The 26,285-nt window shown below is 41.7% G+C and overlaps 3 protein-coding genes across 6 annotated transcripts; all 3 read left to right on the top strand.

The window, feature by feature from the left end:
- The first annotated feature begins 1,796 nt into the window (after positions 1–1,796).
- On the top strand, positions 1,797–5,944 carry si:ch211-149b19.4 (uncharacterized protein LOC100149596 homolog). 2 transcript variants are annotated; one of them, XM_058410363.1, is made up of 9 exons: positions 1,797–2,383; positions 3,340–3,404; positions 3,866–4,057; positions 4,134–4,244; positions 4,600–4,656; positions 4,752–4,817; positions 4,903–4,932; positions 5,238–5,273; positions 5,470–5,944. In XM_058410363.1, the coding sequence occupies exons 2-9, from the start codon at positions 3,345–3,347 to the stop codon at positions 5,767–5,769; spliced, it is 852 nt and encodes a 283-aa protein (XP_058266346.1). In that variant the 5' UTR covers positions 1,797–2,383; positions 3,340–3,344; the 3' UTR covers positions 5,770–5,944. The 2 variants fall into 2 exon arrangements, with proteins under 2 accessions (XP_058266346.1, XP_058266345.1); XM_058410362.1 differs by having other exon boundaries at positions 1,799–2,383; positions 3,335–3,404.
- Positions 5,945–7,834: 1,890 nt separating this feature from the next.
- Positions 7,835–11,078, top strand: cnga1b (cyclic nucleotide gated channel subunit alpha 1b). Its single transcript, XM_058410367.1, has 8 exons — positions 7,835–7,923; positions 8,075–8,137; positions 8,239–8,295; positions 8,392–8,505; positions 8,601–8,705; positions 8,792–8,898; positions 8,977–10,127; positions 10,583–11,078. Exons 1-8 carry the CDS (start codon positions 7,835–7,837, stop codon positions 10,847–10,849), a joined length of 1,953 nt encoding a protein of 650 aa, XP_058266350.1. The 3' UTR covers positions 10,850–11,078.
- A 687-nt stretch (positions 11,079–11,765) lies between these two features.
- On the top strand, positions 11,766–25,189 carry nfxl1 (nuclear transcription factor, X-box binding-like 1). Of its 3 annotated transcripts, none has more exons than XM_058410795.1 (23): positions 11,766–11,862; positions 12,656–12,833; positions 12,908–13,093; positions 13,333–13,442; positions 13,533–13,663; positions 13,795–13,973; positions 14,061–14,222; positions 14,353–14,453; positions 14,541–14,655; positions 14,742–14,866; positions 15,030–15,152; positions 15,259–15,349; positions 16,358–16,478; positions 16,579–16,738; positions 17,023–17,114; positions 17,734–17,755; positions 21,050–21,187; positions 21,289–21,455; positions 21,678–21,747; positions 22,770–22,874; positions 23,739–23,825; positions 24,606–24,659; positions 24,761–25,189. In XM_058410795.1, exons 2-23 carry the CDS (start codon positions 12,665–12,667, stop codon positions 24,932–24,934), a joined length of 2,682 nt encoding a protein of 893 aa, XP_058266778.1. In that variant the 5' UTR covers positions 11,766–11,862; positions 12,656–12,664; the 3' UTR covers positions 24,935–25,189. The 3 variants fall into 3 exon arrangements, with proteins under 3 accessions (XP_058266778.1, XP_058266779.1, XP_058266777.1); XM_058410796.1 differs by lacking the exon at positions 11,766–11,862 and adding an exon at positions 12,128–12,265 and having other exon boundaries at positions 12,656–12,827; XM_058410794.1 differs by lacking the exon at positions 11,766–11,862 and adding an exon at positions 12,128–12,265.
- The last annotated feature ends 1,096 nt before the right edge of the window (positions 25,190–26,285 follow it).

Genomic DNA, 26,285 nt, shown 5'->3' with positions numbered 1-26,285 from the left:
GTGTGTGTGTGTGTGTTTCTGGTGGATTTGTGTGTTGTGCAGCGGTGTAATTACACATCCTCTACATTCACTTTCCAACTGTAGACATTTTTGTGTCTCGGCTTCAGAGAGACAAGGAAGAGTTCCGAGAGTTCTGTTTTCTGCAGCTGTAATTACAGTGAAGGTCAACATCTGAATCTACAATTACACTGCTGGTCCTGTGGTTTACAAACACACACACACACGCACACACACAGAGCTCGGCTCCTACACGCCTTCGTTTTTATAGGAGATGTCAGTGGAATTTGTTATTTTTTATAAACTTTACAGAGTTGAAACTGTTTCAGATTAAAGCGTGAAGCTCTCGCTCTGACACACTGACTGAATGTGAGAGAATTTAAAACCAATCTGACAGCTGATGATGTCATAAAGATGGTTCCAAACACCAACCAATCAGCAGCATCGCTTCAAATCACACTCAGCACCAACATGTCTCCATTCCTTCCCTGTTCATTACTTAGTGCACTATTTAGGGTGTGGCTGTATTTCTGGGCAAATTATAATACCCACAATGCACTGTAAATCCATCATATCAGGGTGTTTTCCAGTGTTTTCCCCCCAGTATTCCCAGTATAGACTCAGGACCAACCCTAACCAGGATGAAGTTCTTACTGAAGATGAGTAAATGATGGAATTATAGATGTATAGATTCATCGTCATTTAAATTGTAATATAATGTAAATATACATGTGTGGTAAGATTCAGAGCGCTGATAAATCACATTTTAATGTTAGTATTTCCCTCACTGTCAGGATCTGATCTCTTCTATAACTGCTTAGGAAGTGATCTAATCTGACTTATAGACAGTTTAGGAATAAAGTATGATATCACCGGTCCTGGGTGCTGTCTGAGTGAATACGGGCTTCACCTCACACGTGGCACTCAAACATTCTCATCACGGTCTTATCGCTCCATCTAGTGGTTCTTCAAAACTCTTACTCTACTATCTAATATCTAGTCAATGTCATAGTTGATAGATTTCCTTGATGCTGGCGACAACTCCTTTGCGGCATGAAGAATGAAATCACACTTTCATCACTCCACACAGAGCTGGCAGTGAGCTCCTCTAACTGTGGTTACCACAACACACACACACACACTTTAAGCCATGGTGAAGACATCAGCAGCAGATCTCACATGTCATAAGGACTAAAGTTTACAGCAGCTTCACTTTCAGTTCAGGAGACACACGTGAGTGTGTTTGAGATTGTAAGTGCTGGAGAGAAAAGAACAATTTAAGGGGATAACACAAAAGATCTTGTTCTTCTTTACAAACATTAAGAAAGAGTTCCTCAAAGCTTCTGTGGATCTTACTGGTTCTAACTATGTTGTTCTACATAGAAACAATTTCGGAACCATTTTATTCCTAATCCCTGCAACTGCTGCTGTAATCATAAAGTGCTCTCACAGAACATCCTGTAAACACTCAGCACTATGTGTCTTTACTCATCTGTACATCCTGTATTTATTTATCATCTCATCCTCCAGTGTCACCCTGCAGAGGATAGGTTCCCTTCTGAGTCTGGTTCCTCATGAGGTTTCTACTTCCTGACATCTCAGGGGTTTTTTCTCATAGCTGTCATCTCTGGGATCTAAATCTACCTCCAGATTTCCTATAAATCCCTACATTAATAAAACCGATTGCCAAACCATTGAGGGACAAATTTTAGAACGCTGCTGGGTTTCTGAGAGACTTTCCAGCTCTAAATGTGTTCATTTTAAAAAGGGTTTTGTTGATTTTATTGCTTGTGTTTCTGCAATAATCTTTCAGTTGATCCACAACTTTGCTCCATATAGTGTTTTATTCTGTCAGCATGTGTACAGTGTTTCTGTGTGCTCTTAAACATACACTCAGCGTCTGTACAGGCAACTTCAGACATGTTCCTAAATCACGCATTTATCCTTACACAACACACACACACACACACACAAGTTCAGAAACTCCTGTCTGCAATGATCTGGCTGTAAATGTCAAACCTGGACTCCTGTTCACATTATTTGTGTGTGTGTGTGTGTGTGTCTGCTGTTTTATAAATAATTTAAAGCAGTAGTATTAGCATATTTCTGTAACATGGCGATGAACACATCCGTTTCTTCACACTTCTCCGCTTATAATTTGGGGTTTTAGCAGAGCTTTTACACTTGGCTGCTCTGACTCAGTGTCTTTGTCTAATCTCTCACGCTGAGGAAACGTCTCCACCACAGTCAGAGAGACATGATGGCCGTCTGTCTCGCTGTCCGAGTGTGTGTGTGTGTGGCTGGCTGGAGGGTTTAAAAACCGTCCACTGGCTCTGTCACTCCACAGAAGCCTCAGAGGTACATGGGACTGAAGAGCTGCTCACAGGTAAGCCCTTACCTAACCTCTTATATATCACTGCCACTCTCGGTTTTCATTGCAGTAATGGAGTCTGATCGCTAACTGAATCTGACCTGTCTAGTACTGTAGTGATGGAGTATGATCTCTAATGCAATGGAGTGCATTTCTGGACTGATAGATTAGATTAGATCAGAAATGGCATCTGATGTCTGTGAGTCTTGTGTGTGTAGTGCAGTGTAGTATAGTGAGTGTAGCATAGTGAATGTAGTATAGTGAGTGTAGTATAGTGAGTGTAGCATAGTGAGTGTAGTATAGTGAGTGTAGTATAGTGAGTGTAGTATAGACAGTGTAGTATACAGTAGTCAGTGTAGTGTAGTCAGTATAGTGTAGTCAGTGTAGTATAGTCAGTGTAGTATAGTGAGTGTAGTATAGTCAGTGTAGTATACAGTAGTCAGTGTAGTGTAGTCAGTGTAGTATAGTGAGTGTAGTATAGTCAGTGTAGTATAGTCAGTGTAGTATAGTCAGTGTAGTATAGTGAGTGTAGTATAGTCAGTGTAGTATAGTGAGTGTAGTATAGTCAGTGTAGTATAGTCAGTGTAGTATAGTGAGTGTAGTATAGTCAGTGTAGTATAGTCAGTGTAGTATAGTCAGTGTAGTATAGTCAGTGTAGTATAGTGAGTGTAGTATAGTCAGTGTAGTATAGTCAGTGTAGTATAGTGAGTGTAGTATAGTCAGTGTAGTATAGTCAGTGTAGTATAGTGAGTGTAGTATAGTCAGTGTAGTATAGTCAGTGTAGTATACAGTAGTCAGTGTAGTGTAGTCAGTGTAGTATAGTGAGTGTAGTATAGTCAGTGTAGAGTACTGCTCTACAGTACAAAACCTCAATACTGTTAATAAATATACTACAATAATACTGGAGTCTGATCTGTGTGTGTGTGTGTGTGTGTGTGTGTGTGTGTGTTTGTGTGTGATGTAAAGTACAGTAATAATGGAAAGGCAGGTGTCTTTGCTGCTGCTGTGTGTGTTGAGGATCACTGAAGCTTTTCCTGTGAGTATTAAACTGTTTTATTTACTCATTCTCCCTAATTCAATTCACAGCATCCTGAACACTACACTATACAAAAACACACACTACATAAACACTACACTATACATATACACACTATATAAACACTACACTATACATATACACACACTGTATAAACACTATACTATACATATACGCACTACATAAACACTACACTATACATATACACACACTGTATAAACACTAAACTATACATATACGCACTACATAAACACTACACTATACATATACACACTACATAAACACTACACTATACATATACACACACTGTATAAACACTACACTATACATATACACACACTGTATAAACACTACACTATACATATACACACTACATACACACTGTCCATTAACACTGTTGTGTACATTAACACTACACTGTAAAACTATCACTCTAACAGAAGTGTATCTTTAACTGTTAGGTTTCCTCACAGCTGAGTTTGGCTCCGTCCCAATCCTCCCCTGGCTATACCCTCCTGGTCCCTGTTAGGGTTCTTGGCTTAAATGGACCACAGTTGGTTCTAGTACCAGTGAATACTGACTGGAGAACACAGAGGAACCAGAACCCACCGGCTCAGCCTGAACAGACACTCACAGTACCCGAGCAGCAACACGTGAGTGCTCAGTGATTCAACTGTGGTGTTCAAATAATAATGGGTTCTAGGTATTAATGAGTTCTGTGTTCCACAGATGACGAATCAGAACTTGTTGGAAAATCAGAATGTGAACAATCCATTCCTGCAGCTACCAACAGTCTCACCTGACACACCCTTACCTGAGAATCCCCTCCCACAGGGACAGGTAACATACAAACGTACACCTTCTGATTGGTGGTCATAATAATGTATAATTAATCTGATTGATTAATTCTCTCTAATAACAGCTCTGACTGTAGCGCAGATTTATATTAATGCACTCGCTCATATACCTTATCGTTTCCTTAGTACCTACTAATTCACATGTACAGCACACACTCTAAAGATAATAAACAGATTGATGTATGATGTGTGGAAGGAGTCTCCAGTGTCAGCACTGTGTGTAACAGTCAGAGGTGAAGCTAGAAGAAAATAATCAGCAGAACTACATTAGAATTTCTAATATTACATTATTCTCTTATTAATGGTGTGTGTGTGTGTGTGTGTGGGTTTGCATTAAGGTGTTGCCACCAGTCTGGAACTCCATTCCTGGTGTGGTCCCTCTGCAGCCTGGAGTGGTGAGTAACACACACACACACACACACACACACACACACATTGAATCATGAACATCAGTCTACACCCTCTCTAATATAAACTCTGTGTTGTACAGACTGACCAGATTTTTGTCCCTGTGTGGGCGCCGCCTGCTGGAGGAGCAGCTGGAGGACAGAGACAGGTTCAATGCACTCTCTTTATCTCAGAGATTATACTTGTGGTGTGTGTGTTTGTGTTTGTGTTTAACTGTGTGTGTGTTGTTTCAGGTGGTGTCTGTTGCTCAGCCAGCAGCACTGGTGAGTTTCTTCACACTGTGTTTTTAGGTGAAACACAGGTTTTTTGTCAGTACTTGTGTGAACTGGGAAAAGGGTCGGGGCTACATAAGCGCTCAGTATGTGAGTTTGTGAATGGTGATGTGGAAATTGAAGTGTCAAGGCTTTTCTCACTTAGCTGAATTTAAGGTAGTGAGAAGCAGATGGTGGTTGTCATGGTAACATTGTTGTTTAATAGAAATGTGGTATATATGTAACAAGCTGCAATTTAGTGTCAACTATTTAAAACATGGTATGATGTAATGTGTACTGTGACAATTTCCTTTCAGTCCAATTCCGCAAGCTCAGAGGAGGGTGATGCTCAGGTAACAGTCCAAACACACACACACACACACACACACACTTACACATACAATTAATGCACAAACCTTTTCAGAATGTCATTTAAATCGGTTTAATGACACTGTAGTTCATTTTATTTTCCCCGTCTCTCTCTCTCTCTCTCTCTCTCTGTCTCTCTCTCTGTCTCTCTCTCTCTCTCTTGCGCTCTCTCTCTGTCAGGTGATCTACATATTGCCGATCAGTGCTGAGATTCCTAACATGGGAATAGTGGAGGGAGGACAGGGTGGTGTTGATGCTGAACTAAGCCCTAATCCCAACGCTAACCTTCACCTTAAACCTGAGACCAACCCTAATCCTGACCCTAACCCAGGTCACCTGCAGCTCCACCCCACCTCTGCCCCAGGCCCTGCCCCTGGCACCACTCCTAGCCCTGTCCTTCCTGCAGGTGTCCAGGAAACAACTTACCCTCTTGGAAAAGTGCCCCCTAGTATGGGTGCAGGTCAGAGGACACAAACCTGAGGCTTGGATGGGTGGATGTGCACACACACACACACACACACATGATTTGATTTTGGTGTATTTTGATGGCCCATGTTAATTTGTTCCTAAATTTTAATTGAAATTATAAAATTGTAATAAAATCATTCTGTAAACTGTGAACTCATTTTCTTTTAGTAAGTTAAAGATGTTTTTGTGGTGGCTTCAAAATTATAATAAAATGAATTAAAAGTTGGTTGTGTAATTTGTATTAAATAGAGTATGTGTGTGTGTGAATGTGTGTGTGTGTGTGTGTGTAACATAATAGGATTATGTGCTATCAGTTCATCGCTGACACAACAAATACATTCAAATCTGGACTAGTGAGCCAGTAATCCTCACTGTTCTTACTGTAACGTGGTCAAGGTGAAACACTGAATAAGACACACACACACAGCTCTATAATAACCTGAACATCATCTCTGTATAAGAAACATGATTTTCCATATTCCCCTGATATTCAGAGTAAATATAAATCTAACGTTACATTTTTAAATGCATTCCTGAGAGAGAGAGAGATAGAGAGAGAGAGAGAGAGAGAGTTTTTCTCTTCACATCAGACATGAAAGTTACTCTGACTGATGATTTCATCCTACACATGTATATAATTATTCATTGTTCATTTACAGCTTAACCACTGATATATTTCATTTGAACTCTTTTTATTTCTTTCATTTCACTTTTCTGGCTGTTCATCTATCTATCTATCTATCTATCTATCTATCTATCTATCTATCTATCTATCTATCTATCTATCTATCTATCTATCTATCTATCTATCTATCTATCTATCTATCTATCTATCTATCTATCTATCTCAGCTGTTCTGTTATCAACCTCATCCATATTTAGATGCACTGATGTGTTTGAGTGTGTGTGTGTGTGTGTGTGTGTCCTGTCTAATCCCCAATCCCACTTTCCCAGTGTGAAATCTTCTGTCAGTTGGATGGAGGCCATGTCACTGGCTGGCAAAAAAACCCCAAATCAGTGATATTAACACTCATTCAGGTGTGTGTGTGTGTGTGTGTGTGTGTGTGTGTGTGTGGGATGATGACTTCGTGTCCTCTCTGATGTTCCTGTATGGATGTGTATCTGTGATGGAGGACTTGCAGTCAGGTGTGTAGTAGCCACTGGAAGCTAGCGTCAGGTGAGTAGATTATTCTCTATTCTTCACTTCTGCTTTATTCTACCGCACTCATGTATTCAAACTCAATCTCTTAATCTGAGGTTATTTCATTTCATTCCATATTTATTCAAATCTCTTGATTTCTGTAGAACTGTTAGAAATTCTTATAGATATACATGGGGTTATGTTAAAAATCCTCTTTAATCTCTAATGTTATTTTTATCCTTGAACACCTTTTTGTGCAGTTTATAAACATGCCTAAAGAAACGAGCTACTAGTGAAATATCCGACTTTTGTCAAGTAACAAATATTATTATTGCTTAATAATAACATTTTTCTGTTTTCTATTTTACTCACAGACACTAATGTAAATTCAACACATTTCCAGTTTAAACCCATAAAGAAACATTTCAAATCCAAAATCCATGACTGGTAATGACTTTGCTTTAACATCTAAATTGTCTTTAGTGAGTGATTGACAGGTGGCTCAGCCAATCAGCTGGCATGTCGGTCATGTAAAGATGGATAAAGTCACATGATTTTAGTATTCTTTTATAAATGGTTTTAAAAAATGGACATATTCACACACAGCAATTATACAAATGTATGTTTGAGACTGTACAGTTTGTTATTGTATTACTGAATTGTGTTCATATGTGCTGACAAACTTGTATTTTACATTCAATAATAATAATATTTAGATATTTATATATAATAATAATAAATTATAGCTTTGTTAATTGACTGATCATCTACACACCAGGTCACAAAATTTTACAGTTAACCCTCTAAACAGAAACCTGGCCATGTTTCACCTTTGAACTTTGCCATATAAACACCAACATTTCCTGCTATAATCACAGTTAATTCATTAAATGCCAGTTGTTTTTGATTGACAGGTGGCTCAGCCAATCAGCTGCCATGTCGAATAGCGTGAAGCCACTTGTACCTCCCATAATCCTCCTGGAGGGGGTGGAGGAGGTCACCGTGAGCAACGCAGAGGACAGGACGTGAGCAACACATCCATCTTATGGCTCACTTCTGATGACTGAATTAAAATTTATTTATAATTATTTATTCTCTTTATTAATTTCTATTTAGCATTTTTCAATAACTAACTCTGTGTGTGTGTGTGTGTGTGTGTGTGTGTTTTGTCTGAAGAAAGAGGCAGCACTCTGGAGCTGATGCACTTTTCAATGTCAACAACAGCAACAACAATGAGGAGTGAGTAACACACTGCTATACAACTATACAATCAAGAGACTAATACACACACACTACACCGATATATGTGTAATCTTTGCTGCTCTGGTGCTGCTTTGCAGAGAGGAGAAGAAAGAGAAAAAGAAGAAAGAGAAGAAAGAAAAAAGAGAGAAAAAAGAGTAAGAACTGGCCATATACATGAGGAGAAACTCACCGCTTCTCTTAATCTGCTTTATTTCTCACCTGTGTGACTCATCATGACTTTATTACTGCAGAAAAAAAGAAAAGAAGGAAAAGAAAGAGAAGAAGAAGGACAAAGAGGAGAAAGAAAAGGAGAAGGAGAAAGAGAAGGAGAAAGAGAAGGAGAAAGAGAAAGCCAAGAAAGAGGAGTAGGTGTTGTTCAGTTTTGTTGTATTGTTCACTATAAGAGTGTGTTTTGAAGGATCTGCCGAGTCACTATAATATTTTGTTGATGTGCGATCAGGCCGAAGGAGATTTACGTCATCGATCCTGCAGGAAACATGTACTACAACTGGCTCTTCGTCATCACCTGCCCTGTCATGTATAACTGGGTTCTGATCATCGCCAGGTACACAACACACTTCATCTGCCTGGTCCTAATGTTCTGTGCTACTGATCAGACCGGTGATGACGGTCTTCTCTTCTCTTGTTTAGAGCCTGTTTTGAGGAGTTACAGCATGATTATTTATTATTATGGTTCATCACTGATTTACTAGCAGACCTGGTTTACCTGGCAGACATGGTCTTCAGGACAAGAACAGGTGAGCAATCCTGAGCGACACTTATACTATGAGATAAGTGCAGTGAAGATGATACTGACAGGTGATGTGTGATTGTAGGGTATCTGGAGCAGGGTCTGCTGGTCAAAGACGAACAAAAGCTTCGTGCACGATACATGGAGAGCATCCAGTTCAAGCTGGACCTCGTTTCTATGATTCCCACGGACCTTTGTTACTTTGTTGTCGGCCTCAACTACCCTGAGATCCGCATGAACAAGCTCTTCCGGGTCAACCGCCTCTCTGAGTTTTTCCAGCGCACAGAAACAAGGACCAACTTTCCCAATGTCTTCCGAATCTCCAACCTTGTCATGTACATCGTAATTATCATCCACTGGAATGCTTGCCTCTACTACTCATTCTCCAAAGCTATTGGTTTCGGTGCTGATAGATTCGTCTATCCGGACATTAAGGACCCAGAATTTGGCCGTTTGGTGAGGAAATACGCCTACAGCATGTACTGGTCCACTTTGACCTTGACCACCATTGGTGAAACTCCACCTCCTGAGAAGGATTCTGAGTACTTCTTTGTGGTTACAGACTTCCTAGTGGGAGTTTTGATCTTTGCTACAATCGTTGGTAATGTGGGTTCCATGATTACAAACATGAACGCAGCACGAGCAGATTTTCAAGCTCGAATTGACGCCATCAAGCAGTACATGAGTTTTCGTAACGTTACCAAGGATCTGGAGAAACGTGTCATCAAATGGTTTGATTACCTCTGGACCAATAAGAAGGCTGTAGATGAAAGGGAAGTGCTCAAATACCTTCCAGACAAGTTGAGAGCAGAAATCGCCATCAACGTTCACCTGGACACTCTTAAGAAAGTGAGAATCTTTGCCGATTGTGAGGCAGGGCTTCTGGTCGAACTAGTGCTGAAGCTCCAACCGCAAGTTTACAGTCCTGGTGATTACATTTGTAAAAAAGGTGATATTGGCCGTGAAATGTACATCATCAAAGAAGGAAAGCTTGCTGTGGTGGCTGATGATGGCATCACACAATTTGTTGTCCTCAGTGATGGAAGCTACTTTGGCGAAATCAGCATCCTTAATATCAAAGGCAGCAAAGCTGGAAACCGAAGAACAGCTAACATACGCAGCATTGGATACTCTGATTTGTTCTGCCTTTCCAAGGACGACTTGATGGAGGCACTGACCGAATATCCAGATGCGAAGGCTATGTTGGAAGAAAAGGGACGCCAGATCCTCATGAAGGTATGATAATTTGGAAATAAGGCCCAAATTTTTCAGAAACTAAAGAATAAGATCAATGAAATACTAGTTGGCTTTGGATCCTGTGATGTGACCAGCAACAATAAATAACCTTCCTGGTCTTAGACCCTTCATTAAGAACGTCCCTAAAGACAATGAGGAAACCTGCTTTCCAAGGGTTAGTCATTTAATAGATAGTAAATGCAAGGCTAAACAACTGACAGTATTTCATGTCAACTTGCAGCCCTGTACCTCTGAAGGACTTGTGCAGTCCTATAGGTCCTAGAGTGCTTCTATTGCATTAATCAACTTACAGGATTTTGTGCCAAAGCATTGACTACACAAGATTTGTCTCTTATTTATGTACCGTCCTAAGTTTTCAGCCTGATCCACTGGCTCATTAAATGTGTTTACATGTTTTGTAGTTTTTAAGTATTATTTGTGTGTATGTTTTTAAGGACAACCTGCTGGATCTTGAGGTGGCAAGACAGGGACCAGACCCCAAGGACATGGAGGAGAAAGTGATAAAGATCGGCACGATATTGGACGACATGCAGACGCGTTTCGCCCGCTTACTTGCTCAACATGAGGCCACGCAGAGCCGCCTGAAGAGACGTGTCACCAGACTGGAGAGTAAAATCACCACCTCCACTGAGGCCACCCTCACCGAGGTGACTGAAACAGAGCCAGTGGTTCTGCCTGCTCCTGAGAAAGGGGGGAAATAATCAGAGGAGAAGAAAGATGAAAAGTAAAACAGTGCTGGGAAAGAGAAGTGAATCTATGGATTTCTAAAGAGTAAACGAGGGGATGAAAGAGGAATGGACGTTATAAAAAATATGCAAAGGCAGAATGAGAAGTTTAAAGGAGGCTCTGTCTGATGCAGGTTAAAACACAGTTTAATTCCACGTGAACAAAGATTCCCAGACCCCAGAGAACAATTCTGTATCCTGTGAAATTATACACCATTTAGTCTTTTATTTGGAATGTATTATATTTAATGTATTTCAACTGCAAAGCATGTTATTTCATTATACATGTATGTATAGATATTTCTACCATGGAAATTGTAGGTACATGCCAAACCACATCTAACTGAATGTATTGTTTAACAATAAATAAATAATTTTGGAAAAGATGTGTCCTGTCTGTGTAACTCCAAGTAAAGTTGTACATAAAAGACACGTCTAGACGTTTATTTCAACTCTTTTGCTGTGTACTGTCAATATTAACATTTACAGATCAGTATATCAGTAAGGTATATCAGTACAGAATATCAGTAAAATATTTCCATCCTGAAGCCATGCTAAAGTTCCATCACATATATTATTTCACTGTTTTAGTCAGCTAATCTGTAAACTAGCTCTCTATTGGCTCGTCGGTCATTTTTTAGTCCAGCCAGCTTTGATTAAATGATTATTGTGATTAAGGTCAACTGAGTCTTAACGTCACAAAGTTATTTATTATTGCGTTAGGGGGCTAAAACTTTCGCGCACGCGCGAATCGACATTTTTTAAAGGATGATGAAAATCGCGAACTTCTGCAAGACACGTTGCGATTTCTGGATTAAACCGGAAGTTGTATTTTTTAAAGTCACCTTCTTCCTATTTACTTGAACGTCAAATGATTCGGTAAAAGACTTCACTTCCCATCATGCATTGGGTCCCTTTTCGACTGCGCATGTCCACAGCGCGTGGGGACCCAGCTACCTCAGATTCTTATGAGCGTGTGAAACAAAACGGTAGGTTCAAGGAAACAAAACTCCACAAAAATCACAGCTTTCTTTCACAACATAGTGCACAAAAGAACAAAGAATTGCGTGTATAAAAATGCTGCAGCTAAGTCATAGTTTGGCTAATATTTCCTAATTTCGCAAACTAGCCAGTTAGCTTGGTGAGTTCGAATGACTAGACCCGCAAATATTTTTCCTAACTGTTTTCCGGCAAGTCCCGCCTCATGCTGTAGGATTGCCTGGATATGTGTACACGTGCACAGCGCACTAAATGGACAGCAAAAGCGTCCAATTGTCGAGCTGCTCGTCAGACCTTAGCGCTCGCGCCGGAGGTGGGAATAGTCGGAATACGGGTGGGAGATGTTTATAGCACCTGAATGAAACTGCTGAATATCAGTGTGATTGGAAATCGGTAATATAACCTTAATTAGCTGTTTTTTTTTAATGTATACCTAAAAGATTAGCTTTTTCAGATTCTTTAAATCTGTAACTGTGTTTTTAACGTTGTAATACTTTGTAGAAAAATAAACATAGACTTTGTTTAGTGCACTTATATAGACTAAGACAGCTAAATCTCCAAACTCTCTGAAACATCTAGTGCACTACATAGAGTGTATGAGCCATGTAGATACTCCATATATTGCACTTGGATAGAGAGTGAAAGAACCTGAATTCGTAATTGCTCGGCCTGTGCCTCTCATATCCTATGTAGTGTATATTTTTTTGGGAGTAGTGCACTTACCTAGGGAGCATTTGAGATGCAGACTCGACTGAGTTTTATGCCATTTCTTTCCTTACCAAGGAAACCTCCATGGAGCCCGCTTGGCGACAGCAGGGCCGGGGTCGTGGCCGCGGTCAGGCTGTGGGTGATGTGTCGTCATGGAGACCGCAGAGGCAGGAGGATGGAGGGAGACTGGGGCGAGGGAGGGCCGCTTCTGCCGTCACGGCAGTACCCAAAGCAGAACCCTCACCAGGTACAGGTAAGAGTGACGTCATAGACGTCACACTCTTAAAATTCTCACTCCTAACACCATTGCCTATATCTTCCCTCCAGCTGTGTCCTCTCAGTCCAAATTTGACGAGATCAGGAAGTCTAACCAGGCTGCTGCTCAGCGACTGGCTGAGAGTCAGTACAGCTCCTCTTCGGATGATGATGATGATGATGATGATGATGATGAAGTGCTTGGGAAACGAGGCCGAATCCTACAGTCGACTCTAACCACGTACACCAGTCAGACAGGTCAGACCTCATCATGATCTCATGCCCATTTCCCTGCCAGAGCAGGAGTAGACACAGGGCTTAATAGTAATGGCACCCAATGGAAGTCTTGCTTGGAATGGTTTTAACAATAAGCAGCCATCATCCATCACAAATCTCACTGTAGTGATGTAATGTGGTCATCTGTCTTATGAAGCCTGTGGTTCACAATGCAAACATAAAAGTTAAATTAGTAATGGCTGTCGGTTGTGTGTGTTCAGGAGGAGATGTGTCAGACCTGGAGAGAACTCGTCAATACCTGAATGAGGCATTCCAGTCCGGAGCAATTACCTGTCTCATCTGCATCGCTTCTGTAAAGAGGACACAAGCGGTTAGAGACACGCGCGCACACACACGAAAGACACATTTTGACATGTTCAGGAGTTAATACATTGCCATTGCTTGCCCTGTTCCCTCTCAGGTGTGGAGCTGTGTAGGTTGTTATTGTATCTTCCACATCCCATGTATTCAGAAGTGGGCTAAAGATTCTATCTTCCTCGTCTCCTCAGTAACTGATGAGGATTTTGGGAAAAAAGATCACCCCTGGCCCTGGTGAGAAACAGACCAAGCACACACTGACCAATCAGAGCACACTGGATAAATTTGTGGCATATGGTGATTGTCTATACAATAGATTTTGTTGCTTAGCATCCACAGTATTATTAATGACTCTCTCTCTCTAGTCCTAAGTGCAGACATCAGTATACCCCTCAGCAAACTCCCACTCGTTATTACTGTTACTGTGGGAAGAAGGTGGACCCTGAGCCTGACCCTTGGATCCTCCCACATTCCTGTGGACAGGTTTGTGACCAAGAGTTTAAACCTCCGTGTGGACATCGCTGCCTTCTGCTATGCCATCCAGGTACACACACACACACACACTCTCACTATGATAACAAACCGAAATTGTCTAAAAATATTTATAATAATTTATTTTTCTGTGTGTTAGGCCCATGCCCTCCATGTCCAAAGATGGTGAGTGTGTCATGCCTGTGTGGGAAAGCAGCCCCTGTTCCACGCCGCTGCAGTAATAAAGCCTGGAACTGCGGAAAGATCTGTGGCCGCATATTACCCTGCAAGATGCACACCTGCGCACACACCTGTCATGCAGGTAACACATCTGCAAAATCCAAACCTACACATACCCTTGTCACACAGGTAACACACCCAGTCTGCACACCCAGTCTCAAACTCACAAATCTGTTGAGCAAACTTAAACAAGTAAATCTCTCCCTTCACAGGTGAGTGCGAGCCATGTCCGAGAGTGAGCGTGCAGAAGTGTGTTTGTGGCAGGAAGAAGGTGGAGCGTCAGTGTGCTAGTCCTGTGTGGCACTGTGACCAGGTGACCTTTGACCTCTTAGATTTTGAAATTAGAACCTCTCCTGTCTCTTGTTAATAGTGTAACCGTCTCTGTGTGTTACCTGTGCAGGTGTGTGGCCGACCTCTGGCATGCGGTAACCACACATGTGAGCGTGTATGTCACACAGGTATATGTGGAGAATGTCCTCGTGCAGGGAACCGTACATGTCCATGCGGCAAGAGCAGTGAGTGTACACACACACACACACACTTGTGTATTGTGTATTGTTGTGTCTTATTAATGTGAGTACGTATTGTGTGTGTGTGTCAGAGTGTGCATTGCCATGTACAGCTGACGTTCCTACCTGTGGTGACACCTGTGATAAGAAACTTGACTGCAGCTTACATGCCTGCTCGATGCGCTGCCATAGAGGAGCCTGTGAGACCTGCCGCCAGGTACACACACACGCACACACCACTTTTATACTCTGCTTATGTTCATTCGTTTAAACTTTCCAGTGTTTTCAGGTTTCACCACTAGGGGGCATGTTATGATAGACTCTGTGTGTGTGTGTTTGTGTGTGTGTGTGTGTGTGTGTGTGTGGGGTTGAGTGTGTAGGAGGTGGAGAAGCAGTGTCGGTGTGGCCGTTACACCAAGCGCATGCCCTGCCATAAGGAGTATCTTTGTGAGTCGAAATGCACCCAGATGCGCAGCTGCAACAGACACCAGTGCAAGAGGAAGGTGAACACACTCTCTCTCTCTTTCTCTCTCTCTCTCAATCCCTGTAATTCACAAACACTTTTGTAATGTTGTACTAGTTAAAACCATGTGTGTGTGTTGGTTGTAGTGCTGCCCAGGTAACTGTCCACCCTGTGATCTGAGTTGTGGCAGAACACTGGGCTGCCGGAACCACAAGTGCCCCTCTATTTGTCATCAAGGTAACCTACACAGACACACACACACACACACACACACACACACTACCGTAAACACACTAACAAGTGGACAAACTGCAGTATTGGTAGACTTGCATCTCTTCTACACAACAGCACTAATTAGTATTCAGCACTGATATTTTAGTGATTTGACCTTTGATTATTGTTCATGTAGGGAGGGGTGTGTGTGTGTGTGTGTGTGTGTGACTGACAGACAGATAAGGCCATAGACGAGTGTTAAGAGAGTCACAGTTTATAGGTCATCTCACTCTGATTTTAATTACTCCTTTGTCTATTTGTCAGTCGTTGACTTTCTCTGCTCTGTATGAGTGTGTGTATGTGTGTGCGAAATGTTAAGTGGTTTACAGAACAATGTGTCCATGTGTATTCTTATCAAAATGTCAGCTTGCTGCTGTGCTCTTTACTTCAGTCAGAGTTCATCAGTCCTTCTCATTTCAAAATATAAAGTACACCGATATCTCCACCAAATAAACTCATTAACCACACACACACAAACATACAGGTGCACCCGTATCATGTACCCTGCATGATGATTTCAGCTGCAGGAACTACTGTGCTGTATGAGGAACCCTACAATCTTTTCAGTAAATTAGAAACCTTGTTTGGGATCCTCAAACCTCTTTTGAACTCTTGTGACCCCTCTGGATCCCCACCTGTAACCAAAACCAAAAATCTCTTTAGCCCAGTAACCTTTCTTAGGCACCACTTCAGAAACGTGAGAACTGTATGTGAAGTCATCCTCCAACAATGCCCTCATCATGATGGTCACAGTTCCTGCAAACACACCTCAGACTATTCTTTAGTTCCTCATAGCATTCCTGAACACTCTTCAGGTGGTTATGAAACTCTTTGGACAGTTCCAGAGTAGTTTAAGTTGTTTAGTTTCTCAAAGAATTCTGAAGTGACAGTACTGCATTTCATATTGTAATCCACAGCTGAACTTTCATCAGTTCATAATCTATAGAGTGTGTGTGTGTGTGTTTGTTTCAGGGAGTTGTTACCCCTGTCCTGAGGTGGTACAGGTTAAATGTGCATGTGGTTCCACATCTCTGAGTGTTCCCTGTGGAAGAGAGAGGAGTACGAAGCCTCCACGCTGCAGAGAAATATGCAGGTACACACACACTTGCACAGTCCTTTCAGTGTCATGAGTGTGAGTTGTTCCGTAATGATGTTTATGTTGGCCCTTTCTGTGTATGTGTGCGTGTGTGTAGGACTCCTCCGTCATGTCATCATCCTTCCCGTGAGCAGCACAGGTGTCACTTTGGTGCATGTCCTGTGTGTAAGCAGGTGTGTCAACTGCCTTTACCTGGATGTACACACCTGTGCCAGGCACCTTGCCATGACCAGGTGCTGCACAAAGCCAACAACCAGGTGAGAAGTACACACACACACAGTCACAACGGTGGTGAAAATAATGTTGTTGCATGTTATTGTTGTATATCAATTGTTATTGTTGTGATATGAATTGGTGTTGTATTGAGTAGGAAGCTCAATGAGAGTTTCCATGTTTCTTGTGTGTGTGTGTGTGTTTCTTGGAGAAAGGAAAGCATTTACAACCAGATGGACGTGATAAAATTTGCTCTGTGTGATGCAACTGCAGAAAGTTTCTCACTGTGCCTCTTCTTTGTGTGTGTGTGTGTGTGTTGGTTGTGCAGGGTCAGTTAGCAGGTCCGTGGGAACAGCAGACTGCTCCGGCGTTTGAGTTCAAGGCATTGCCATGCCCTCCCTGCCATGTGCCCATACCCACGTATGTATGCGCGCACACACTGTCTCACACACACGCATATATGCACACACACACACACACACACACTCCATCCTATTTCTGCATACGGTGTTGGGTGATGAGGTGCAGGAGTGTGGGAAAGAGGGTGGGATACAGATAAGAATGAGGTATGGAAGTAAGGTATGAGTGAAGAATAGTGTTGAAAGGGAATGATAGTGTGGAGGGAAGGGAGGGAGTTACAAAGCAAGGGGTTGCTGGAGTGAGTTACCAAACAATGGAGAGATGGACAGAGGGAGTGGAGGACTGAGTGGGAAGTGAAGGAAGGAGTGTAAGAGTGAGTGAAAGAGGTAAAGTGTCCATACTTCATGTTTAATAATACACACAAACATACACAGAGTTGTTGGTACTGTGAGAGATTGTTCTCTAAGGGGGAGTGTGTGTGTGTGTGCATGTGTGTGTTCAACATCAACATGGCACAAATCTTGTAACATGCAGCAGTAAACACTGCCATATTTCTGCCAGACTGTATGTGTGTGAGAGAGAGAGATATCACCCCCCCCCACACACACACACACACACTGTGAAGCTGAACAAAAACTACACAATGATTGTGACATGTTGTATATTTGTCTCTCCACAGGGCCTGTCTCGGAGAGCATGAGGTAAACACACACGCGCACAATTAAACACATCTGCTGGTTAGAGTGTGTATTTTTCCTTTTTAGTGAGACTCCTCTAGTATTGTTCTGGTTATTTTTTACATCTTGTTAATCATTATATTAATCAGGCAACATTTGGGTTGTGATTTAACAGAATTTACATAAAAAAAGGCTGAGCTTCCTGGCAACACTTTACAGAACCCACTTTGAGAACCAAGGCTCTAAAGCAGGGGTCTCCAACCTTTTATCCCTCTGAGAGCTGCTTCAGAGCTACGATAAAATCAAGGTGGCCAAGAGCTACTCTTGTTTATTTAATATTATTAGTAACATTTTAGATGTTTAAAATGTAAAACATCTGTGTGTAAAAAAAGATTGATGAACAGCTGCATTAAACCACTTGATGTACACTATATTGCCAAAAGTATTCGCTCACCCATCCAAATAATCAGAATCAGGTGTTCCAATCACTTCCATGGCCACAGGTGTATAAAATCAAGCACCTAGGCAAGCAGACTGTTTTTACAAACATTTGTGAAAGAATGGGTCGCTCTCAGGAGCTCAGTGAATTCCAGCGTGGAACTGTGACAGGATGCCACCTGTGCAACAAATCCAGTCGTGAAATTTCCTCGCTCCTAAATATTCCACAGTCAACTGTCAGCTGTATTATAAGAACGTGGAAGTGTTTGGGAACGACAGCAACTCAGCCACGAAGTGGTAGGCCACGTAAACTGACGGAGCGGGGTCAGCGGATGCTGAGGCGCATAGTGCGAAGAGGTCGCCAACTTTCTGCAGAGTCAATCGCTACAGACCTCCAAACTTCATGTGGCCTTCAGATTAGCTCAAGAACAGTGCGCAGAGAGCTTCATGGAATGGGTTTCCATGGCCGAGCAGCTGCATCCAAGCCATACATCACCAAGTGCAATTGAAAGCGTCGGATGCAGTGGTGTAAAGCACGCCGCCACTGGACTCTAGAGCAGTGGAGACGCGTTCTCTGGAGTGACGAATCACGCTTCTCCATCTGGCAATCTGATGGACGAGTCTGGGTTTGGCGGTTGCCAGGAGAACGGTACTTGTCTGACTGCATTGTGCCAAGTGTAAAGTTTGGTGGAGGGGGGATTATGGTGTGGGGTTGTTTTTCAGGAGCTGGGCTTGGCCCCTTAGTTCCAGTGAAAGGAACTCTGAATGCTTCAGCATACCAAGACATTTTGGACAATTCCATGCTCCCAACTTTGTGGGAACAGTTTGGAGCTGGCCCCTTCCTCTTCCAACATGACTGTGCACCAGTGCACAAAGCAAGGTCCATAAAGACATGGATGACAGAGTCTGGTGTGGATGAACTTGACTGGCCTGCACAGAGTCCTGACCTCAACCCGATAGAACACCTTTGGGATGAATTAGAGCGGAGACTGAGAGCCAGGCCTTCTCGTCCAACATCAGTGTGTGACCTCACAAATGCGCTTCTGGAAGAATGGTCAAAAATTCCCATAAACACACTCCTAAACCTTGTGGACAGCCTTCCCAGAAGAGTTGAAGCTGTTATAGCTGCAAAGGGTGGACCGACGTCATATTGAACCCTATGGATTAGGAATGGGATGTCACTTAAGTTCATATGCGAGTCAAGGCAGGTGAGCGAATACTTTTGGCAATATAGTGTAGGAACGATTTATCCATGGAGTCAGAGTCGGTATAATACCAGAAAGGGGCGTCTGTCAGTTTGATTGGGATGAAATCTAAACAGGTTTATTGAATTAATTTGATTTTACCAGTTTTGTACATATTCTATGAAATTTAAGGCAAGCGACTCAGAAGTGGGTCGGGGGCAATGTGTTGGAGACCCCTACACTAAAGAAACAAAATGCACATGCAAACAAAAAAATCCAAATAAATTAAGCATCATGGTCACTGTGTAGCTCCTTCTGCTTCAGGTGTGTAAAAGTGTGTGTGTGGGTGGTGCTGGTGGGAGTGTGTTAGCTGTGTGCATCAGGTGTAGGTGTAGTACAAATGGATACACAATGTACACACACAAACAGTCAGTGTTGTGAGTGTAAAAATGTGTGACACGCAGAATATAGCTGAATGGTGTGTTAGATAAGGCTAAAGGTCAGTGCCAGACTAATCTCACTGCCCTGCTAAAATGTCATATGCTGGACTTTCACATTGTGGTGTGTATTTGTATGTGTGTGTTTGTGTGCGCATCCACTTATTGCTATTTGCTTTCTACCATTATTATGAAAAACAGAGGGACAAAACGCAGTTATCACTTACAGGAGAAGTTCACTTCCAGAACAAAAGTTAGAAAAAAATTACTTACCCTCTTGTCATCCAAGATGTTCATGTCTCTCTTTCTTCAGTCGTAAAAAAATAATGTTTTTGAGGAACCATTGGAGTGCACTTTATGGAGAAAAATCCTGAAATGTTTTCCTCAAAAAACATCATTTCTTTACGACTGAAGAAAGAAAGACGTGAACATCCTGGATGACAAGGAGGTGAGTAAATTCTTTGTAAATTTTTGTACTGGAAGTGAACAACTACTTTAACTTTTTGCTGTATGTTGTTTATTTTGATATAAAGCTTTGTGTGGTCACACGACCATATGTACCTCAGTCTCTTGTGGCAATCTGGACACTTTTTAACACTCATTGTCATCAGTGTTTAATCAACTTTCAAGAAAAAGTGCCTGTGGAAAAATAAAATTAGAACAAAGATCTTTGACATATCAGAACCCAAACATTCTCCTGGACACAGTGTGGTTTAATATCTAATGTTTATTGTTAATAAACCTGCACATTAAATGAGCTAATTAGCCGTATGAGTGTGAAAGCAGCCTTGCACAACTGCTACAGTCTGTGGTGATGTGTAGGGGGTTCTGGGTAGATCTGTTTAATATCTTTTAATTAACAAAACATCCACAGTCAGCATTTCAGCTGTGACTCTTACGCACACAGACCCACACACACACACACACACAGCTGTGTAGGAGTTCTGTGATGCTGTGTTTTGCTGGATCTGGATTAAAGCACTTTCACACTTCACTGTGTTTCACATGGTTGTGTTCACACAAAGGTTATTGTTTAAAATAAATTTCACGGTTGTTGTTTCTCCAGATGATGTTCTACTGCCCTGATGCCTCACCATGTACATAATACCTTTTCTCATTTCTTTATTTATTTCACATGGTCACTCATTGGCACTATCAGCTCACTGGCTGCTAATTAGCATGACCTTCTCTAGACTAGTGAACACACTAATGCTGCAGATTCCTATGTGTATGTGATGTGTGTATGTTTGTTAATGTAGGTGAGTCCAGTGCCATGTCATGTACGTGTGCCGTTCTCCTGTGGCCGTGCATGTGGACGAACTTTGACCTGTGGGAACCATAGCTGCAGCCTGGAGTGTCATGCTGTAACCTTTGACCCCAAGAGGGAGAAAACCGAGGTATATCACCACTCCTTCATGTCTCTCATGTCTGTTTCTTTATTTAGGGTCTCTGTGACCTGTGTGTGTGTGTGTGTGTGTGTGTGTGTGTGTGTATACAGGCCGGGAAGGAGTGTGAACATTGTGAAGAGGGCTGCTCTAAGCCCCGCCCCACTGGATGCCCCCACCCATGTGCCCTCCCCTGTCATCGTGGCGACTGTCCCCCCTGCACTCAGATGATCAGACAGCGATGCCACTGCAAGATGTCAATCCTGTACATAGAGTGCCTGTGAGTCTGTCTCTCTTTCTCTCACTCACTCACTCACTCACTCTGAACTTAGTTCCCCTTGTTCCTGAACAGGGCTATGTGGGTGGAGCTAGAAACAATGCTGATCAATGACTGGTCAAACACAGAGTGGTGCTGATAATGTCTCAGACTCGAGTGTAGTTCTAATACTGATGTGTATCTAATACTGATAGCTCACAGTTAATATGTAGTGTGTGTGTGCAGGAAGCTGACCTCTACTGATGATGAAGGTAGAAAACTCCTCACCTCCTGCAGAAACCAGTGTCCTAAACAGGTGGGTGTGGATGTACGTGCGTGCGTGTGTATGAACATGTGTGTGTATGAATAGGTGTGCTGTGTGTGTGCATGTTAATGTTGTGTAAATGCCCTGTTGTTATCTCAGAGTCCCAAGAATTCTTCCTTCCCCTAAATCCTCTGTCTGTCTCACACTGTTGTTAGATGTGTGTGTGTGTGTGTGTGTGTGTGTGAGAGTGTGGTGTACATGGTGTAAACACTGAGAGAGAGAGAATAGTTTACAAACACAAATCAAAGAACTCTAGAACCATAAACCCCAGGGTTCCTAAACATCCTATATGCTTTCATCTTTACACACACACTTTGTTATTGTCTCACTTCCCGTGTCTCCCTCTCTGTCTGTTTCACTCTTTCTCTTCATGTCTTTCTTACTCAATTGGTCTTAAAGCCAATCGAGTTATTATCCATTCCTCGAACCCTGAGGAACAGCATCATATGGAAAATGGATCAGTACAATTGCTGGTGTTTGGCATGTTTTGTTTGCTCACCTGATTTAATATTCAGATTAGATTTTTTTATTAGATTGTCCACATTATGTTTAATGTTGTTGTTGTTGTCATATATTTAACACTAGCCTGCAGTGAACAGCTCCTGACCCATCCAGACATCAGACCCTAGCAATCGCTAAGCTTGATTGATGTTATGATTGTGTAATGATGTAGGTAATAAACCGTGAATTTGCAGATGAATCATTCTGAGAGACAGGAGCCTCAAACTGAGCCATGCGTGTGTTTTTTTTATGATTTGAAATTTCAAGAATATTAAATATGATTCTGAACGTTCACATTGTCATGTTAAAATAAAAAATCCTGTCTACAGCATAGACAGAGCCGTAAGTTTCAGGACAGGAAGCTGTTGAAGGTAATGGGTTCTGTGGCACTGAGGCCATTCCACCTTTAAAATGATGGTGCATGGTTTAGCAGTTCCTGACATGATATGTTTATCACATAACATTAGTATTAGATCGTCAGTATGCAATAAATAGTTTTTGTGTGTATGTAGCTGAAGTGTGGGCATCGTTGTAAGGAGCTCTGTCACATGGGAGAGTGTGAGGAGAACTGCAATCAGAGAGTGAAAGTCAAGTGTCCATGCAAGAGGATCAAAAAGGTACATACACACACAATTCTGAAGGGCCATGGATGTTTAAAAACTATTGTCTCTCTTTCTTTTTTTTTTGTCTCTTTACACATTTTACAATTAAATGTCACACCCTATGTTGTAGTATTGGGGGCTGGCTGATTGATTTTTTTTGCCATGTTGCCCACACTTATAGCTCATTAACATAAAGTTAAGTTCTTTTCCTGCTAGCAAAACCATGCATTGTGTCCTCACTAAAGTCCCTGTCTTGTTCCTTACATTCTGATATGAACTGTCACACATTTTTTGCAGCTGAAACGTGTTGAGTTGGATAATGAGTTTATAATTTGTCCAGCTCTGTAATATGGTCCATAATATTTACCTGTAAATCAGGTGTCCATGTATGCACCTCTTATTATTAACCTCCTGTGTTGCTGCTTTGCACTGCACTCTAGCTTTTCTTCTCAAACACACACTCTATTCTCAGCACACACTCGGCTATAAATCTGACTCATCTCTCTCTGCGTCTGATGAAGCATGTCACAGAGAAACAAAGTCTTTACAAAGTCACATATTTATTGGAAAAGGCTTAAAACGTTGCAGCTGAAATGATTTAAAGATGTTCAGTGAACAGCATGAAAATCATTTCCAGAAACAAACATTTGGACGAACAAAAAATCTGTTCATTTCTGTTTTTTTTCTCTGATCTTTTCCATTTATCAAGTAAGAGCACACACGAGGAATGAGCTAGGAGCTTGAGCATACATCTAAAACTAAGCCTACTTCCTAGGAAGAAAACTAAAAGAAGGCAAAGAGTTTGACTTCCTAGAAAGGACAATGATTAGTCATCATGGATGCCTTTAAAATAACGTGTGTGTGTTGATGTGTGTGTAGGAGTTTTCCTGTTCCCACACCAGACAGGAGGAGAATCTGGTGGTGTGTGACGACACCTGTAAGGACCTACAGAGGAAATATGCTGAGGTAACACTCGTGCGCATACATGCACACAACAACATATAAATAAATAAATATACTGTATGAGTCACATTGCAAAGTGCTGAGTTTAACATGACGCAGAATGGAAATTCAGCAGTGAGATGCTTATAGTCTGTCTTGTTCTCAGTTTACACCATAGTGCTCTTGCATTCTGGATTCTGATTGGTCAGAAAGTATTGATTAATTTTAATAGCCCAATGGTTTATATTAATGCACTTCTAATACATTATTGTTTCTGTATTAGTAGCTAATTCACGGGAATGTGTGAAAACAAATGAAAACACTGATATGGTGAAGACAGGCTAAAGAGGGAATGACTGTTTATAGCTGCTATAACAAAACTGAGAATAGGAACTCCATTCACAGAATATTCACATTTGAAATTTCTCACAGTTTCAGTGACTGTAAAACTGCACTGACTGGAATAAAATAAAATGTATGCGAGCCTTTAATGAGTATTTGTGTGTGTAATTGTGTGTCTGAGTATAATTAGTTACCATGGTGATTGGGTGTAAAATGCACTATTGTGTGTTCAGCTTTATGTGCTGCCACTGGGGGAACTAAAAATATGGGGCCATTAGTGCAACACACAAACACGCAAACACAAAGGCAGTAAACCCTTAGAACTCACACTAGAGCTAATGGCGATTACCAGAGTTCATTACACACACACACACGCACACAGAGAGAGAGAGAATAAGACATCTGAGACACTAATAACTTTCCCAGGAGAAAAATAGAAATTATTTGTGTGTGCGCGCACAGGCCCGAGAAGCAGAGGAGAGAGCCATCAAAGAGGAAGAGCTGAAGAAGCAGCAGGTATTTTTTTCCCTCCATGAAGATGGGTCTAATACTATTATCATTGTACTGTGTCCTCATTTGTTCATGTGTGTGTGTGTCTGTGTGTCTTATTGTCTTAGGCCGAGCTGGAGGCCTTTGAGAAGCGGCAGAAAGGAAAGAGAAAGAAGAATAGGCGCAACACAGAAGTGGAAACCCAGGAAGGGGTGTGGCTTAAATATAGGAAGTACCTCCTGGTGCCTGTCTGTGGCATCCTATTGGCTATTGGAGCATTTTATCTGCTGCAGGCCAGTTAGAGCACTGGAACAGTGACCATCACTGAGACACCATGCTGACACACAGATTTTCACACTTCACTGCTTACTGCTTTAACATACTCATCAACAGGATGACATGTGAGTCAGGAAGGTGTGTGTGTGTGTGTGTGTCAGTTTCCTCAAATTTTAATTTGAAAATTTCTAAGCCAAACATCTCTGTTAATTAGATTATCTTTAACTATAATTATTAAATTCACTCAGTTGTGTGTTAGTAAATAAAGCAATGCTGAATCAGCAGTTTTCCGTTTCACTCTTCAGGCCGTTTGATTTGTCGAGGCCTGAGATTAAAACAAAAGACGTTTAACAGAAAAGGCCTCAAACTGGAAGATTTTACAATGAGAGCATGTCATGAATAAAGTTTTGTTTGAAATGATGTGAAATTTGTGCCTTGTTTCTGGTCTGCAAATTGGCACACAAACAATCTTTTCCTGACTCACTGAGATCTTTCACACTGCTATAACCTACAGGAGACAATCCAGCTCTAAACGAGTGTGTGACGCATTCTGACATTTCCGCTGATCTCAGCAACTGAAGCTGTAAAGAACAAAGAAGTCAGCTCACCGGGTTACAGCCTGTCAGTTCTTGGGTTAATCTTTGCAAATGAATCTCAAGGGGTTAACTCTCAGGGCCAGTCACAAGCCTGGATAAAATGGAAGGGTTGTGTCAGGAAGGGCATCCCCTTGGAACCAGTGCCACATTAAACATGTGGACCGGGTGATCTGCTGTGGCGACCCCAAACAAGGAAAAGCCGAAACGGCAACAATAAGTTTGTAAATGATTCTCAGTGTGACCAGTATGAGAGCAGGGGGCATGTCCAGCAGCTTTCTTAGGATGATCTCTGGTCACAGTGTACGAGATCCTGTATGATAAACTGTGTAGTGATTCTGTCACTCTGTGTGTGTCTGTGTTAGATTATATGATGATCTTTGTACAATAGAGTTGTGATAAAGAACCTCTACGTTCTGCTCACATCAGTGTGTTCCAGAAATCGGCTCACACACAACACACTCTTCACACTGAGGTTTGAGGGGATTTTTCTGTGAATGTTTCCTATATGTTTAATCACAGATATATCTCACTCACTGAATCACGTCACAAGATTCTCAGATCTGTTTACGACTGAATTATTTAACGATCTGTAAATTTTGTGTCTCCCATCATGATCAGTATGTATCAAAAATGTTAAAACGTGTGTATTACAAAAGCGTCTGAAAAAATACGCAGCTGTGAGTTTTTCTGGAGAAATAAAACGATCTCGTTATATTAAAGTTTTTTTTCCCCCTACCGATCCTCTGTGGGCGGGGCCCCACGCAGTAAGGGCGGAGTTAAC

Source organism: Hemibagrus wyckioides, linkage group LG15 (assembly GCF_019097595.1).
Source record: "Hemibagrus wyckioides isolate EC202008001 linkage group LG15, SWU_Hwy_1.0, whole genome shotgun sequence".
Classification (NCBI taxonomy): domain Eukaryota; kingdom Metazoa; phylum Chordata; class Actinopteri; order Siluriformes; family Bagridae; genus Hemibagrus; species Hemibagrus wyckioides.
The sequence above is the reverse complement of the archived record's forward strand: the minus strand, read 5'-3'. Positions and strand labels throughout refer to the sequence as shown.

What these genes read in the sequence shown, in the direction of transcription:
- si:ch211-149b19.4 (XM_058410363.1), top strand. Translation starts at nt 3,345, where the DNA reads ATGGAAAGGCAGGTGTCTTTGCTGCTGCTGTGTGTGTTGAGGATCACT. An exon ending in CAGCTGGAGGACAGAGACAG is followed by an intron (nt 4,818 to 4,902) that starts GTTCAATGCACT and finishes GTGTTGTTTCAG; the next exon opens with GTGGTGTCTGTTGCTCAGCC. An exon ending in TTGCTCAGCCAGCAGCACTG is followed by an intron (nt 4,933 to 5,237) that starts GTGAGTTTCTTC and finishes ATTTCCTTTCAG; the next exon opens with TCCAATTCCGCAAGCTCAGA.
- cnga1b (XM_058410367.1), top strand. Translation starts at nt 7,835, where the DNA reads ATGTCGAATAGCGTGAAGCCACTTGTACCTCCCATAATCCTCCTGGAG. An exon ending in AGCAACGCAGAGGACAGGAC is followed by an intron (nt 7,924 to 8,074) that starts GTGAGCAACACA and finishes TTTTGTCTGAAG; the next exon opens with AAAGAGGCAGCACTCTGGAG. An exon ending in GACGCCAGATCCTCATGAAG is followed by an intron (nt 10,128 to 10,582) that starts GTATGATAATTT and finishes TATGTTTTTAAG; the next exon opens with GACAACCTGCTGGATCTTGA.
- nfxl1 (XM_058410795.1), top strand. Translation starts at nt 12,665, where the DNA reads ATGGAGCCCGCTTGGCGACAGCAGGGCCGGGGTCGTGGCCGCGGTCAG. An exon ending in AAAGATCACCCCTGGCCCTG is followed by an intron (nt 13,664 to 13,794) that starts GTGAGAAACAGA and finishes CTCTCTCTCTAG; the next exon opens with TCCTAAGTGCAGACATCAGT. An exon ending in ATGTCCATGCGGCAAGAGCA is followed by an intron (nt 14,656 to 14,741) that starts GTGAGTGTACAC and finishes TGTGTGTGTCAG; the next exon opens with AGTGTGCATTGCCATGTACA.